The sequence below is a fragment of the Cherax quadricarinatus genome, chromosome 74, assembly GCF_038502225.1.
Source record: "Cherax quadricarinatus isolate ZL_2023a chromosome 74, ASM3850222v1, whole genome shotgun sequence".
Taxonomy (NCBI): Eukaryota; Metazoa; Arthropoda; class Malacostraca; order Decapoda; family Parastacidae; genus Cherax; species Cherax quadricarinatus.
Window position 1 is genome coordinate 20658114 of NC_091365.1, and position 18143 is coordinate 20676256.

An 18143-nucleotide genomic window follows, 5' to 3' on the forward strand; every position below is an offset into this window, starting at 1 on the left:
GCTTCTCTCTCCATCTCCCTTTTTCTATATTTCTACCCCTCCCTTGCATTTCTCTCTCATAGCCTTTACCCCTCACCCTCCTTTCTCTGTCTCTCTCTCTCTCTCTCTCTACCCTTTCTTTCCCCCCTCACATTTCTCTCTCTCACCCTTGGTCTTATCCCTCACCCCCATACTCTCTCCTCTCTCTCCCTCTTTCTACCCTTTCCCTCTCCTCTCTCTCCCTCTTTCTACCCTTTCTCTCTCCCCCTCGCACCCTCTCCCTCCTCTAGCCTTCTGTCTGTGGTAAAAAAAAAAAAAAAAAAAAAAAAAAAGTGGCTCTAGAGGACGGAAAACCAGAGATCTGGTAGACGAACCAGGGAGGAAAGACTGGGAGTTAGAGCTCCAAAAAAGGGAGGAAGAGTGGGGAAGGAAAATAGTAGAGCTTGGTAAGAAAATGGAGGAGTGGATAGCTGAGGAGTGCAGGAAGTGGGAAGTACAGGTCTTAGCAGCAGAAGCTAGGATACAGTGCTTAGAAGAGAAACTGCAAAGCCTGAAACAGATTAGAGAGACAAATGACAATTCAGATGTGACATCAGGCGCAGACAAGGGGACGGTAAGCAACAACGGAGACATGCCGTACGCGAAGGCCTTATCAGACCCACGTGGGGCCAGTGAAAAGACGAGGAGTACACTAAGATCAAATGACAGGTCCGAAGACAATGAAGGTATGCTATATGCAGAGATTCTAACAGCCAACTGCAGTAGCAAGGGACAGCTGGTCATGAAAGACAGTTCACTGAGAATAGAAGTTCCAGATATGACAGGGACTGAAGGCAAGAACATGTCAATGGAAGGAAATAAAATGCCTCAGAGGAAGCAGATGGAGACTCAGTGGGAGGAGGAAAGGGCGAGGTCAGTTTTTGTGTACGGGCTCCAAGAAGCCAAGGGGGACAACTTTGAAGAAATAAAACAGGAGAAAAATGATTGAAGGCATCATGAAAACAGTAGGTGAGGGCGATATGACCCAGGTGACAAATTTTCAGAGAATTGGGTGGTTTGCGAGTGGAAGGATACGGCCTGTCAAAGTAATTTTCAAGGAAGAATCAGTTCGAACCAGGATTCTGCAAGAGAAAGCAAGACTGAGGGACAAACAGGGGTACCAGAGAGTATACCTCGACCGCGACAGAACACAAGACGAAAGGACTACACTGAAAGAGAGGGTACAGAGACGCAAGGAGGAACGAGAGGCAATGACGAAGATGAGCAGGACCCAGACACAGGAGGAAGGGCAAACACACCCCACAGAATCTCCCACCAAAAGACTCCAACCACGACATTCCCAACGCAACTGAGCAACCTATACTACAACCCACTCACTGTTCCCTCTGCCACCAACCCCCATATCACAAACCTCACCCCAACAGCTGTCCCTTATGGGCATTCTGACCCCACCCCCATCATCACAAACCCCACCTACACCACAGCCCCATATAGGCCCCCACCAAGGCTCTCGCTCCCCCAACCCCAATATTCTTGCATGACCACAATGATAGAAAAGAAGCTGAAAGTTTGGTACACAAACGCGGATGGAATAACGAATAAACATGAGGAGTGGAACGAAAGAATCAGTGAAAAATCCCCAGACATCATAGCAGTCACAGAAACAAAACTCGCTGAGACAATAACAGACACAATCTTCCCAATGGGATATCAGATCCTGAGGAAAGATAGGAGTAGAGGGGGAGGAGGGGTTGCACTGCTCATAAAACACCGATGGGGATTTGAGGAAATGGAAGGCATGGACATGATTGGAGAAAGAGACTACATTGTAGGTACAATTCAGTCCGGAGAACATAAAGTAGTCATTGGAGTGATGTATAACCCACCACAGAACTGCAGGAGGCCAAGAGAGGAGTACGAAGAAAACAACAGGGTGATGGTGGACACACTGGCTGAGGTGGCAAGAAGAGCTCACTCGAGCAGAGCAAAGTTACTGGTAATGGGCGATTTCAACCACAGGGAGATCGACTGGGAAAACCTGGAGCCACATGGGGGTCCCGAAACATGGAGAGCCAAGATGATGGATGTGGTACTTGAAAACCTCATGCATGTCAGGGACACAACCAGAGAGAGAGGGGAGGATGAGCCAGCAAGACTGGATCTTGTGTTCACCCTGAGCAGTTCAGACATTGAGGACATCACTTACGAGAGGCCCCTTGGAGCTAGCGATCATGTGGTGCTGAGTTTTGATTATATAGTAGAATTACAAGTGGAGAAGGTAACAGGAACTGAAGGGGTCAGGCCAAACTATAAAAGGGGGGACTACACAGGTATGAGAAACTTCCTGCAGGAGGTTCAGTGGGACAGAGAAATGGTAGGAAAATCAGTAAACGAGGTGATGGAATATGTGGCAACAAAGTGCAAGGAGGCAGAGGAAAGTTTTGTTCCCAAGGGAAACAGAAATAATAGGAAGATCAAAACGAGTCCTTGGTTTACCCGAAGGTGTAGGGAGGCAAAAACTAAGTGCAACAGAGAATGGAAAAGGTACAGGAGGCATAGGACCCAGGAAAACAAGGAGATTAGTAGAAGAGCCAGAAACGAGTATGCACAGATAAGGAGGGAGGCCCAGCGACAGTATGAAAACGACATAGCATCGAAAGTCAAATCTGACCCGAAACTGCTGTATAGCCACATTAGGAGGAAGACAACAGTCAAGGACCAGGTGATAAGGCTGAGGAAAGAAGGTGGAGAACTCACAAGAAACGATCAAGAGGTATGTGAGGAGCTCAACACGAGATTTAAGGAAGTATTTACAGTAGAGTCAGGAAGGACTCTGGGGGGACAGACCAGATGGGGACACCAGCAAGGAATACACCAACAAGTGTTGGACGACATACATACATACAGATGAGGAGGAGGTGAAGAAACTGCTAAGGGTCATCGATACCTCAAAGGCAATGGGACCGGACAACATCTCCCCGTGGGTCCTTAGAGAGGGAGCAGATATGTTGTGCGTGCCACTTACCACAATCTTCAACACGTCCCTGGAAACTGGGCAACTACCTGAGGTATGGAAGACGGCAAATGTAGTTCCCATTTTTAAAAAAGGAGACAGAAAAGAGGCACTAAACTATAGACCTGTGTCATTGACGTGTATAGTATGCAAAATTATGGAGAAGATTATCAGGAGGAGAGTGGTGGAGCACCTGGAATGGAACAAGAGTATAAATGCCAACCAGCACGGATTCATGGAAGGCAAATCCTGTGTCACAAACCTTCTGGAGTTTTATGATAAAATAACAGAAGTAAGACACGAGAGAGAGGGGTGGGTTGATTGCATCTTCTTGGACTGCAAGAAGGCCTTTGACACAGTTCCTCACAAGAGATTAGTGCAGAAGCTAGAGCATCAGGCGCATATAACAGGAAGGGCACTGCAATGGATCAGAGAATACCTGACAGGGAGACAACAACGAGTCATGGTACGTAATGATGTATCACAGTGGGCACCTGTGACGAGCGGGGTCCCACAGGGGTCGGTCCTAGGACCAGTGCTATTTTTTGGTATATGTGAACGACATGATGGAAGGGTTAGACTCAGAAGTGTCCCTGTTTGCAGATGATGTGAAGTTAATGAGGAGAATTAAATCTGATGAGGACCAGGCAGGACTTCAAAGAGACCTGGACAGACTGGACACCTGGTCCAGCAAATGGCTTCTCGAATTTAATCCTGCCAAATGCAAAGTCATGAAGATAGGGGAAGGGCACAGAAGACCACAGACCGAGTATAGGCTAGGTGGCCAAAGACTGCAAACCTCACTCAAGGAGAAAGATCTTGGGGTGAGTATAACACCGAGCATGTCTCCGGAAGCACACATCAACCAGATAACTGCTGCAGCATATGGGCGCCTGGCAAACCTGAGAACAGCATTCCGATACCTTAGTAAGGAATCGTTCAAGACACTGTACACCGTGTATGTCAGGCCCATACTGGAGTATGCAGCACCTGTTTGGAACCTGCACTTGATAAAGCACGTCAAGAAACTAGAGAAAGTACAAAGGTTTGCGACAAGGTTAGTTCCAGAGCTAAGGGGAATGTCCTATGAAGAAAGATTAAGGGAAATCGGCCTGACGACACTGGAGGACAGGAGGGTCAGGGGAGACATGATAACGACATATAAAATACTGCGTGGAATAGACAAGGTGGACAAAGACAGGATGTTCCAGGGAGGGGACACAGAAACAAGAGGCCACAATTGGAAGTTGAAGACACAAATGAGTCAGAGAGATATTAGGAAGTATTTCTTCAGTCATAGAGTTGTAAGGCAGTGGAATAGCCTAGAAAATGACGTAGTGGAGGCAGGAACCATACACAGTTTTAAGACGAGGTTTGATAAAGCTCATGGAGCGGGGAGAGAGAGGGCCCAGTAGCAACCGGTGAAGAGGCGGGGCCAGGAGCTAAGACTCGACCCCTGCAACCACAAATAGGTGAGTACAAATAGGTGAGTACACACGGAGGTGTATCCACGAGCCTCCATGAACTCCGTCACTGATTTTATACCTCCTGGAACGTGGTTGACCTCGACGCACAACAACCTCACCTTCACTTTGTCCCAAGGCAGAGTCTGCATCACCTGGAAGCAATGAAAATGTGCGAGAAAGAATTTTCCTGTTCTATAAGAAACAAGGGAAAGTTATTTTATACTTACATTTATCTGTACTCTGGAATCAACTAATGCGAGTCCGAAATACGAATTTGGACTTTTTCATTATTATTAGAGTGATTTTCTCAAATCAGCTAATTGAGTGCAACAAAAGGGAAGGTAATTACTGTTCCTTTGATCAAGGACCCATCATCAGTATCTAGTAATCTATGGTGAGTAATGTCTATTATACTAATGTAAATTGATGATATATTACAATAATCTATGATGATTACATCGCAGTTCATACAAGATGATATAAGAAAAGACCTATAATTCTTAACAAGGTTTAAATATCATGTAATCAACTGGTCCTGTCATATCTTCGTCTAAAATCAAGAATGTGATATTATCCACCTATAATCTGTCTTCTGGTTAAAGGCACCAGCAGTGCTAACTTGTTCAGGAATCTATCGTGTAGATGTGACACTTGGTAAATCCACCAGGTCCTATCTGAATAAGAAGATCAAAGACAGGTTAAAAGCTCTCAGAATTTTAGCTGGCTACAACTTCAGCTATGAAGCTAATGTTGCTGTTTTAGCACCAACTATTTATTGCACTAATACTGTTGCTACACTGCAAGTGGTGTCTATGTAGGGGTAACGAGAATGGTACACAGGGTTTGTTTTACATCCTTATATAATAATGTTGCATCTATTTCAAACTTAGCTAAAGAAAAATCTCTCCGGTTCTTGGAATTAAAGCAAAAGTCCAGCTCACAGAAGGAACATCAAAAGTTACCCTCATCTCGTGGCCTTCAATATCCAAGGAGAAAAAGTCGATCTGGTAGATGTTGAGGGCCAGTAATATTGTGTACAGTGGGAAGCACTGGATGCTGATGCCTTTCTTGGTGTTCTCCCAGATGCGTCCCTCACCTCGGGCTGGCCTGGGTTTGATAGACCATTTTAAGGCTGTGAAAAGACTTAAAGAGACTCAGGTATTTAATAAATAACAAAATACAGCAAACGATCCCTTGGAAAAAAAGTTAAACCATACCAAAACAATGACAAGGATAACAGGGCTTTGTAACTATGTTATGTGTTGCCAACAAGAAGACAATGTAATTAAGACAAGGTATGGTGATAGAAACTTACCTGAAGGTTTCGATTGCAGAGATGTTAGAGAGGGAGACTCCAGCATTAAGAGAATACGATTTTCTATTGAGGCCAGAAAGTGTGTGGAAGAGTTTGGGGTCTGGCTCTATCAACAGACCAGACCATCCACGATACTTCTCGAAGTACAGAGTATTGCTTTTGTCTTCACCATCCAGGGCACCAATCTCCAGGAAGTAGCCATCTCTCTGTAACACACCAAGCAGTGTTGAACTAAACCTGACCATTCTTGGTGAGTCAGCAACCGGCTTTATCCAGGCCAATGAACTTCAAGGTGTTGGTGGTGATGGATGGTGTTAGGTGGTGGTACCTATCACCTGTTTGTCCAGGTATTGCACAGTACCACGTTACTCCTTCATGCACCGCATATCAGCAAGTGCCATAAGCTTAAATTTTAGACAAGATAAAGTTGTATTTTTGGACTTTATGTTTCATTTTTAAAAACACTGGTTTCGTTTTATTGGAGGCATTATTAAGTAACTTTATTCTGGAGCTGAGTTCGTCACTCTGTTGAAGGATTTACCGTAAAATGGTCTCTTAAGGAAAGTAATATTTGGGAATCTTTACTGTGGAAACGTTTTTCCAGCGTGTGGCTTCATCAGTCCAAAACAGAGAAGAATTGCAAGATGAGGGTGAGCTGGAGGTAATCAGTCCCTCATCCCAGAGATGGTGTATTCAGCCAGTCAAGACTGAGGGACTAAACACATCATTTCCAGACTGAGGGACTGATTACCGCAAATTCCTATACATTTTACACCGTTATTCCATGTATGAGACTAACGAAGCCACTGACTGACCATACATTTCCGCAATAAACATAAAACAATATTACACAAGTATCTGGTTTAATTTTGTCTTACCATTCCGTTGAGAAAAACACTCTCGGCGAAGCTGCTCTGGTCGTACTGAGAAAAGTGAATCTTGGTTGGGTTGGTGAGGTTGTAGGGTTTATCTGACGGGGAGATGATAAGGTGACGGACGTAAGATACCAGAGACGGATCTTCCTGCCCCAGGCCAGCGAAAGTCTCATTAGTAAGTTGACGTATTTTCTTGTTGCTGTTGACAAGACTATTTAACGACTGCACCAAACTTCTCTCTGATTACATAAATATATAAAAATAAATGTCAAAATTATATTCCAGTGAAAAAAGATTATACATCAAATTTTGTCCCCCCAAAAATATTGGAAGTTTTTCCAAAATATATAATAAATTTGTAAAGACATTCATATAACTTTTTAAGACAAATTGAAAGTTCTTAAATAAAATACAATGTGTGAATGATAATCAATTTCTTGAAGCAGATCTGTGAGTGTTTGACCACTGAGCAGTTGACGAGGACCTTACTGTAGTAGTCAGTGCTTCCTACACCACTTACTGTAGTAGTCAGTGCTTCCTACACCACTTACTGTAGTAGTCAGTGCTTCCTACACCACTTACTGTAGTAGTCAGTGCTTCCTACACCACTTACTGTAGTAGTCAGTGCTTTCTACACCACTTACTGTAGTAGTCAGTGCTTCCTACACCACTTACTGTAGTAGTCAGTGCTTCCTACACCACTTACTGTAGTAGTCAGTGCTTTCTACACCACTTACTGTAGTAGTCAGTGCTTCCTACACCACTTACTGTAGTAGTCAGTGCTTCCTACACCACTTACTGTAGTAGTCAGTGCTTCCTACACCACTTACTGTAGTAGTCAGTGCTTCCTACACCACTTACTGTAGTAGTCAGTGCTTCCTACACCACTTACTGTAGTAGTCAGTGCATCCTACACCACTTACTGTAGTAGTCAGTGCTTCCTACACCACTTACTGTAGTAGTCAGTGCTTCCTACACCACTTACTGTAGTAGTCAGTGCTTCCTACACCACTTACTGTAGTAGTCAGTGCTTCCTACACCACTTACTGTAGTAGTCAGTGCTTCCTACACCACTTACTGTAGTAGTCAGTGCTTCCTACACCACTTACTGTAGTAGTCAGTGTTTCCTACACCACTTACTGTAGTAGTCAGTGCTTCCTACACCACTTACTGTAGTAGTCAGTGCTTCCTACACCACTTACTGTAGTAGTCAGTGTTTCCTACACCACTTACTGTAGAAGTCAGTGCTTCCTACATCACTTACTGTAGACGTCAGTGTTTCCTACACCACTTACTGTAGAAGTCAGTGCTTCCCACATCACTTACTGTAGTAGTCAGTGTTTCCTACACCACTTACTGTAGTAGTCAGTGTTTCCTACACCACTTACTGTAGAAGTCAGTGCTTCCTACATCACTTACTGTAGACGTCAGTGCTTCCCACATCACTTACTGTAGTAGTCAGTGTTTCCTACACCACTTACTGTAGTAGTCAGTGTTTCCTACACCACTTACTGTAGAAGTCAGTGCTTCCTACATCACTTACTGTAGACGTCAGTGCTTCCCACATCACTTACTGTAGTAGTCAGTGTTTCCTACACCACTTACTGTAGTAGTCAGTGTTTCCTACATCACTTACTGTAGTAGTGAGTGTATCATAAAGGGTTCTTAAATGGAGATATCGTAGGTTGAAGGTAGACACACTTGTAGGATGGTAACTATATTGTCAGACAGATGATGAGGGATGGAGCCCAGTGCCTTGCCTGTCTACGCCTGGATGGTCTGCCGCCGAGTGAGGCCGGGGCAGAGGTATAAGCCTACACATCTGTATCCCGTGACGTCACACAAAGCCACAGGCCTACAAGGGATCTCGTATCTAAAGCACATGGATGATACTAATATGCTATGCTATATAATACTGGGAATACAGGGATCAGCAACTATGCTGACAAGTGCTTCCTACACCACTTACTGTAGTAGTCAGTGTTTCCTACACCACTTACTGTAGTAGTCAGTGCTTCCTACACCACTTACTGTAGTAGTCAGTGCTTCCTACACCACTTACTGTAGTAGTCAGTGCTTCCTACACCACTTACTGTAGTAGTCAGTGCTTCCTACACCACTTACTGTAGTAGTCAGTGTTTCCTACACCACTTACTGTAGTAGTCAGTGCTTCCTACACCACTTACTGTAGTAGTCAGTGCTTCCTACACCACTTACTGTAGTAGTCAGTGTTTCCTACACCACTTACTGTAGAAGTCAGTGCTTTCTACATCACTTACTGTAGACGTCAGTGTTTCCTACACCACTTACTGTAGAAGTCAGTGCTTCCCACATCACTTACTGTAGTAGTCAGTGTTTCCTACACCACTTACTGTAGTAGTCAGTGTTTCCTACACCACTTACTGTAGAAGTCAGTGCTTCCTACATCACTTACTGTAGACATCAGTGCTTCCCACATCACTTACTGTAGTAGTCAGTGTTTCCTACACCACTTACTGTAGTAGTCAGTGTTTCCTACACCACTTACTGTAGAAGTCAGTGCTTCCTACATCACTTACTGTAGACGTCAGTGCTTCCCACATCACTTACTGTAATAGTCAGTGTTTCCTACACCACTTACTGTAGTAGTCAGTGTTTCCTACATCACTTACTGTAGTAGTGAGTGTATCATAAAGGGTTCTTAAATGGAGATATCGTAGGTTGAAGGTAGACACACTTGTAGGATGGTAACTATATTGTCAGACAGATGAGGGATGGAGCCCAGTGCCTTGCCTGTCTACGCCTGGATGGTCTGCCGCCGAGTGAGGCCGGGGCAGAGGTATGAGCCTACACATCTGTATCCCGTGACATCACACAAAGCCACAGGCCTACAAGGGATCTCATATCTAAAGCACATGGATGATACTAATATGCTATGCTATATAATACTGGGAATACAGGGATCAGCAACTATGCTGACAGCTCGGTCATGTTACGTATGTCGTCCCGACATACACTACTGTACTATAGGCTGAACAAGCAGGCGGATCTGGGCTGATTCTATACAATAACAAATTCATATATAACTTAGAACTAATGGATGGTATCATAATGGATTTTACGTAATAGGTGTTAACGTATTCATTACAAACTATAAGAACAAATCATTGTACAATATGGATGGAATTGATCGATCGATCTGTATTCATGCACTCTACGGATTCTTTTTCTGTCTCATAAACACGCTAAGATAACAGGGATATCTTGCTACTCCTACTTACACTTTGGTCACACTTCACAGACACGCACATGCATATATATATATACATACATCTAGGTTTTTCTCCTTTTTCTAAATAGCTCTTGTTCTTTTTTATTTTTTCTATTGTCCATGGGGAAGTGGAAAAGAATCTTTCCTCCGTAAGCCATGCGTGTCGTATGAGGCGACTAAAATGCCGGGAGCAATGGGCTAGTAACCCCTTCTCCTGTATACATTTACTAAAATAAAAAAGAGAAGAAGAAAAACTTTATAAAACTGGGTTGCTTAAATGTGCGTGGATGTAGTGCGGATGACAAGAAACAGATGATTGCTGATGTTATGAATGAAAAGAAGTTGGATGTCCTGGCCCTAAGCGAAACAAAGCTGAAGGGGGTAGGAGAGTTTCAGTGGGGGGAAATAAATGGGATTAAATCTGGAGTATCTGAGAGAGTTAGAGCAAAGGAAGGGGTAGCAGTAATGTTAAATGATCAGTTATGGAAGGAGAAAAGAGAATATGAATGTGTAAATTCAAGAATTATGTGGATTAAAGTAAAGGTTGGATGCGAGAAGTGGGTTATAATAAGCGTGTATGCACCTGGAGAAGAGAGAAATGCAGAGGAGAGAGAGAGATTTTGGGAGATGTTAAGTGAATGTATAGGAGCCTTTGAACCAAATGAGAGAGTAATTGTGGTAGGGGACCTGAATGCTAAAGTAGGAGAAACCTTTAGAGAGGGTGTGGTAGGTAAGTTTGGGGTGCCAGGTGTAAATGATAATGGGAGCCCTTTGATTGAACTTTGTATAGAAAGGGGTTTAGTTATAGGTAATACATATTTTAAGAAAAAGAGGATAAATAAGTATACACGATATGATGTAGGGCGAAATGACAGTAGTTTGTTGGATTATGTATTGGTAGATAAAAGACTGTTGAGTAGACTTCAGGATGTACATGTTTATAGAGGGGCCACAGATATATCAGATCACTTTCTAGTTGTAGCTACACTGAGAGTAAAAGGTAGATGGGATACAAGGAGAATAGAAGCATCAGGGAAGAGAGAGGTGAAGGTTTATAAACTAAAAGAGGAGGCAGTTAGGGTAAGATATAAACAGCTATTGGAGGATAGATGGGCTAATGAGAGCATAGGCAATGGGGTCGAAGAAGTATGGGCTAGGTTTAAAAATGTAGTGTTAGAGTGTTCAGCAGAAGTTTGTGGTTACAGGAAAGTGGGTGCAGGAGGGAAGAGGAGCGATTGGTGGAATGATGATGTAAAGAGAGTAGTAAGGGAGAAAAAGTTAGCATATGAGAAGTTTTTACAAAGTAGAAGTGATGCAAGGAGGGAAGAGTATATGGAGAAAAAGAGAGAAGTTAAGAGAGTGGTGAAGCAATGAAAAAAGAGAGCAAATGAGAGAGTGGGTGAGATGTTATCAACAAATTTTGTTGAAAATAAGAAAAAGTTTTGGAGTGAGATTAACAAGTTAAGAAAGCCTAGAGAACAAATGGATTTGTCAGTTAAAAATAGGAGAGGAGAGTTATTAAATGGAGAGTTAGAGGTATTGGGAAGATGGAGGGAATATTTTGAGGAATTGTTAAATGTTGATGAAGATAGGGAAGCTGTGATTTCGTGTATAGGGCAAGGAGGAATAACATCTTGTAGGAGTGAGGAAGAGCCAGTTGTGAGTGTGGGGGAAGTTCGTGAGGCAGTAGGTAAAATGAAAGGGGGTAAGGCAGCCGGGATTGATGGGATAAAGATAGAAATGTTAAAAGCAGGTGGGGATATAGTTTTGGAGTGGTTGGTGCAATTATTTAATAAATGTATGGAAGAGGGTAAGGTACCTAGGGATTGGCAGAGAGCATGCATAGTTCCTTTGTATAAAGGCAAAGGGGATAAAAGAGAGTGCAAAAATTATAGGGGGATAAGTCTGTTGAGTGTACCTGGTAAGGTGTATGGTAGAGTTATAATTGAAAGAATTAAGAGTAAGACGGAGAATAGGATAGCAGATGAACAAGGAGGCTTTAGGAAAGGTAGGGGGTGTGTGGACCAGGTGTTTACAGTGAAACATATAAGTGAACAGTATTTAGATAAGGCTAAAGAGGTCTTTGTGGCATTTATGGATTTGGAAAAGGCGTATGACAGGGTGGATAGGGGGGCAATGTGGCAGATGTTGCAAGTGTATGGTGTAGGAGGTAGGTTACTGAAAGCAGTGAAGAGTTTTTACGAGGATAGTGAGGCTCAAGTTAGAGTATGTAGGAAAGAGGGAAATTTTTTCCCAGTAAAGGTAGGCCTTAGACAAGGATGTGTGATGTCACCGTGGTTGTTTAATATATTTATAGATGGGGTTGTAAGAGAAGTAAATGCGAGGGTCTTGGCAAGAGGCGTGGAGTTAAAAGATAAAGAATCACACACAATATGGGAGTTGTCACAGCTGCTCTTTGCTGATGACACTGTGCTCTTGGGAGATTCTGAAGAGAAGTTGCAGAGATTGGTGGATGAATTTGGTAGGGTGTGCAAAAGAAGAAAATTAAAGGTGAATACAGGAAAGAGTAAGGTTATGAGGATAACAAAAACATTAGGTGATGAAAGATTGAATATCAGATTGGAGGGAGAGAGTATGGAGGAGGTGAACGTATTCAGATATTTGGGAGTGGACGTGTCAGCGGATGGGTCTATGAAAGATGAGGTGAATCATAGAATTGATGAGGGAAAAAGAGTGAGTGGTGCACTTAGGAGTCTGTGGAGACAAAGAACTTTGTCCTTGGAGGCAAAGAGGGGAATGTATGAGAGTATAGTTTTACCAACGCTCTTATATGGGTGTGAAGCGTGGGTGGTGAATGTTGCAGCGAGGAGAAGGCTGGAGGCAGTGGAGATGTCGTGTCTGGGGGCAATGTGTGGTGTGAATGTAATGCAGAGAGTTCGTAGTTTGGAAGTTGGGAGGAGGTGCGGGATTACCAAGACTGTTGTCCGGAGGGCTGAGGAGGGGTTGTTGAGGTGGTTCGGACATGTAGAGAGAATGGAGCGAAACAGAATGACTTCAAGAGTGTATCAGTCTGTAGTGGAAGGAAGGCGGGGTAGGGGTCGGCCTAGGAAGGGTTGGAGGGAGGGGGTAAAGGAGGTTTTGTGTGCGAGGGGCTTGGACTTCCAGCAGGCATGCGTGAGCGTGTTTGATAGGAGTGAATGGAGACAAATGGTTTTTAATACTTGACGTGCTGTTGGAGTGTGAGCAAAGTAACATTTATGAAGGGATTCAGGGAAACCGGCAGGCCGGACTTGAGTCCTGGAGATGGGAAGTACAGTGCCTGCACTCTGAAGGAGGGGTGTTAATGTTGCAGTTTAAAAACTGTAGTGTAAAGCACCCTTCTGGCAAGACAGTGATGGAGTGAATGATGGTGAAAGTTTTTCTTTTTCGGGCCACCCTGCCTTGGTGGGAATCGGCCAGTGTGATAATAAAAAAAAAAAAAATATACAAGGTGAAATTAACAGCAAAGGCATCTGGTGTGCACTCAGACTATTACTGTCAAATTCTCAGAATACAGAGGGAACGTGAACACGAAAATTTCTGACAAACTGATCGGCTAATAACAATTATACAGACTAATAATAATTATACAGACTATGTACATTTAAACCCAATTCTGCGAGGGTAAGGTTTACATATGCAGAATGGTTATCATCTCTGGGAGGATCGAATTCCTCTGCAATGGCTAACACATGCCTTGACTGAGAGAGATCTGAAGGAGTATCTACAAAAGATACTTGCGGGTTTCTCATTACTTGTCGAGTACGCAAGGAGTAACGACATTCAGGTTGAGTATCTGACTGAGTATCTGAGGTAGAGAGTACAGGAACAGGAGGATTGTCAGAGTCTGTCACATTAGTCTGGGTAGCAATATCCTCAACATCGCATACTAATTTCATATGATCTAAATGCGATTCTTTGTATTTACCAGTACTAATTTCTCTAACCTTATACTTATTTCCAGAGATATGTTCTACAACTCGATAAGGTCCGACAAACTTTTGATCGAGCTTAGGCATTTCGGATGTTTTGTTGAAATTTGTCAGCATTACTCTTGAACCTACTTTGACTTTTGACGGCTTAGCACGGCTATTAGTTACTCTAGTAAATTCTGCTGTTGATTTTTGAAGTGTTTCACGGATTCTTCTAAAAACACTCTGGGCCATGCTGGTACGAGTTGCTACGAAATCATCAGGGTTGTAATTAGGTTTTGGAGTGGAATATAACAACTCATAGGGTAAATGCTTGTCTACACCATACAATGCATAATGTGGAGTATCACCTATGGAAGCATTGTAAGCAGAATTTATGGCACACTGGACATCTTGTATAACTTCATCCCAAGTTTCACTATTGGGGTTGATAGTGGCTCGCAGGACATCAAGTACTTTCTTATTTGTTCTTTCGGCTAACCCATTGCTGGCAGGATGATGAGGAACAATGGTGGATTTAGAGATCTTGTATAAAGTACACAAATTTTCAAGAATCTCATTACAGAATTCACCTCCATTATCTGTTACTAAGGACTTTGGAGTGGTATGCCTGCAGATAATGCGTTCTTTAAACGCTCTAGCTACTGTCTCTGCAGTCTACCATAACACACAGATGTTTGTTGCCTTGGAGGGAACATTTAAAATTGGTTAACAAATCAAGGGCAACTCTTTCCCACGGTTCGCTAGTGGTTGGGTACACTTGGATTGGATTAGGACCATTAACATTTCCTTTATGCTGCATACAGACACTACATTTCTTGACATACTCGGAAATGTCAGTTGCCATACGTGGCCAAAAGTATTTCATTCTGGCTTGTTTCACAGAACGATCCATACCAGGGTGTGCAACACCTGGTGCATCATGAACTAGCTGTAGAGCTACGTTCACTAGTGACTGTGGAATTACTAACTGGTAAACTCTTCTGCTTGGAGTACCCAACTCGGCTGTTCGATACAGTAATTCTTGGCTCATTACAAAGTCACTAATGGGTGCTGGTGGCTTCACAGTAAGAATAAGATCTTCCTGGAGCAGGAATCGAATCACACCAGACCACATGGGATCTGTTCTTTGTGCAGTTTTGACATCCTCGACAGTAAATGGAGGATCTGCAGTAACTACACTAACGTGTCGCGATAAAGCATCTGCGACTACATTTGACTTGCCAGGTAAATGTTCAAAAGTGGGATTGAACTCTTGGATAGTCAAGGTCCATCTGGCTAACCTTCCAGTAGGCTGTTTGTTCTGGAATAAAGGTAACAGTGGCGCATGGTCTGTCAAGACATGAACAGGGTACTGGTAAATAATGTCTCAGAAGTGCTTTAAAGACCATACTATTGCTAAAGCTTCTTGCTCCGTTACTGTATAATTACGTTCAGCCTTCGTAAGGACTCGGCTAGCAAATGCAACTGCGTTGTACTTGCTATCAGTCTTCTGAGCTAGTACGGCACCTATGCCAATTGAACTAGCATCAGTTGTCAGATAGAAGGGCTTAGAAAAATCTGGAAATTTCAAAATTGGAGCAGATGTTAGCTTTTCTTTTAATGTCTGGAATGCTCTTTCTTGACGGAAGGTCCAAACAAAAGGAGCATCTTTCTTAAGCAACTCAGTTAGTGGAGCAGCTATGGAAGAAAAATTGGCAATGAAAGATCTATAAAAACCTACTAAGCCCACAAAGGATCTTACGGCATCAGCAGTTTTGGGAGTTGGAAAATTTAATACTGCAGTTACTTTACTTTGGTCAGTCGTAACCCCTCTAGGAGTGACTACGTGACCAAGAAACTTAATTTCTGATCTGAAAAATTGACATTTAGACAGTTTGATCTTTAAATTTGCTTCTTCAAGCTTGCCAAGTACTATATCAAGTCTTTTCAGGTGTGTGTCCACGTCTTCGGACATGACGATTACGTCGTCTAAGTACACCATAAGTGCTTTACCTATAAGACCTCTAAAGATGTTGATCATGAGTCTAGAGAACGTGATAGGAGACGATCGTAATCCAAACGCCATACGGAGGAAGTGATAATGACCTGTGGGAGTGGAGAATGCAGTTAACTCTTGGCTGTCCTCGTGAAGAGGGACTTGCCAAAACCCTTGTAACAAGTCCAGGGTCGAGAAGACTTTGTTATCTCCGATATTGCGTAAAAGGTCACCTAGTACAGGAAGTGGGAAACGATCTGGAATGGTTTTCGCGTTTAACTTCCTAAAGTCAATCACCGGGCGCCAAGTGCCATCCTTCTTAGGCACTAGGATCAAGGGCGCATTCCAGGGTGAATTGCTATGTGCAATAACTCCATCATTGAGCATTTGATTGATCAGTTCCTCTGCGACAGCAACTTGTGAATGAGGCATTCTGTACGCAGGTATGTAGATAGGTCTAGTACCAGGTTCAAGTGGAATACAATGGGACAATAAGTTCGTTATACCCAGCTTCTCACCTGGTAAGGCAATAGCTTTACGACGTTTGTTCAGCAGAGTCAACAAACGCTTGACTTCATCTGGGAAGTCAGTGGGAGCTAAGTCTTTCTCCTCAACTGGTGAAACAGATTGATCCGGTGAAGTGGATGAGGTCTCCCCGGTAGAAATAGCACCGACCCACTGGTCAGGTGATATGTCATCCTGTACTTGAACAGGGTAAGGATAGTGAACTAGGTCAACGAGGTTGGTATTTGCTCTGAGACGAACACTGTGACCCAAAGTGTTAGCAAGGAGTAAATGGATCTTACTGTCTCTTACAATATGTAAGGAAGGTTCAACAAATAAACCTTTGACCTTGCAGGAATCACTGTCAACTAGGACGTTATCACCATCTGGAACATTAGGAACAACAACAGACACTCTAGTGAGAGCACTAGCCGCAACAGAGACGTCTTTCTGCAAACGGCATGTGACATCAACAAGAGATGGCATTACTAGTTCCAAGTAATCGTTTTCTGACAAGGCATCCCCTGTGGAGAAACTACTACTCGAACTAGCAGTCATTGCAGGGATAGGCTGTGCACTCAAGGCAGTAAGAGTGTCCTCGGACACTTGAGGCAACGGAACACTATCCTGCAAGTCTGAAGGTATAGGTGGAACACTGATGGGAGTGACAGAATTACCAGTGCCTGACCGCTTGGGTACGCTACTGGAGAATGCATTGGCTTGTAAGGACTTAATGCGTACTTCATACTCTGCAGCAGTATGACAGATTTCTGATCCTAGCTGGTAACCCCAGAATGGAACGATCAAGTCGTCAATTTGGGCATGCCATCGGTACGGGTCGAGCACAATGCGTAAGTCTCGCATGGAAGCAAATCCCAGTAGAAGGTCACCAGGGAAAGTAATCTGGTCGACAACAAGAAAAGCAGCAGTAAAGTCTCTTCCTTGGATAGTAAAGGTGAGTGAAGTCTGACCTCGGACTCGCAGAAGAGAACCAGCTACTCCACTAAGGGAGGTTGCAGTAGTTGGTTCAACGAGGAGGACACGTCGTAACCGCTTCTCTTTAAACAAGCTAGACCTAATGATATTAACTTGCGCACGAGAGTCCATGAACACATGAACGGGCGCATTATGGACAGAAGCTTGTACTAATGGACCAATCGTTGCATTAGGAGTTATATGCAAACAGGAAGGTGAGTTGTCATCGGAGAAAGCATTTTCTACTTCATCCCCAAATTCCTCTACGTCAGAGACGTGTGAAGCAGCATTATCAGCAGGATTGTCATTCTCGAGACTGCTTAAGGCTTCAAAGGAATTGTGAACGGGGATGGTGTACTCATTATCACCTACCGTCACCATTGGACGGTTTGACTGGGGCGCTCTAATTCCCCCGAATTGGAAGAATGAGCCTGGTTCTGATTAGATTGTGAACCACGACGTCTGTTTCCTCTCCTGGCTCTGCGGTTGGAACGGCCATGGAAAGATCTAGAGTACTGCATATTGTAGAGAGCATTGCACTCAGATGTGTCATGTCCATGAATTCTATGATAAGTACAGTAGGGAAGATCTGGCTGGTACTCATCATCAGTACGACGCTTCTTAGGGTGACTGTCATAACAATTACTAGTGATATGGCCACGGAAACCACAATTGTAGCAAATTCTTTGACTGTGGTTACTGTACGTACTATGGGTGCTACGGGAATGATGGCTCTTAACACTTGCTTTGGATGATGGGGGCGAGTGATTGCTGTTGGGAGGTTTGGTAGTAGCACAAACTAGAGGAGATACAGGATTGGACAAGGTGTTTGGCATAGACCTACGATAAGGGAAGG

General features: G+C 43.5%; 1 protein-coding gene across 1 annotated transcript in view; it reads right to left on the bottom strand.

Annotated features, from left to right (window-relative positions):
- The window catches only part of LOC128700100 (uncharacterized), a 119455-nt gene that overhangs the window by 35511 nt on the left and 65801 nt on the right, over positions 1 to 18143 (bottom strand). Inside the window, exons 3-6 of the mRNA XM_070100829.1 lie at positions 6652 to 6887; positions 5774 to 5979; positions 5421 to 5565; positions 4491 to 4610 (exon numbers count right to left, since the gene is read on the bottom strand). Coding sequence (XP_069956930.1) covers positions 4491 to 4610; positions 5421 to 5565; positions 5774 to 5979; positions 6652 to 6887 — 707 coding nt within the window. The remainder of the gene's footprint in view (positions 1 to 4490; positions 4611 to 5420; positions 5566 to 5773; positions 5980 to 6651; positions 6888 to 18143) is intronic.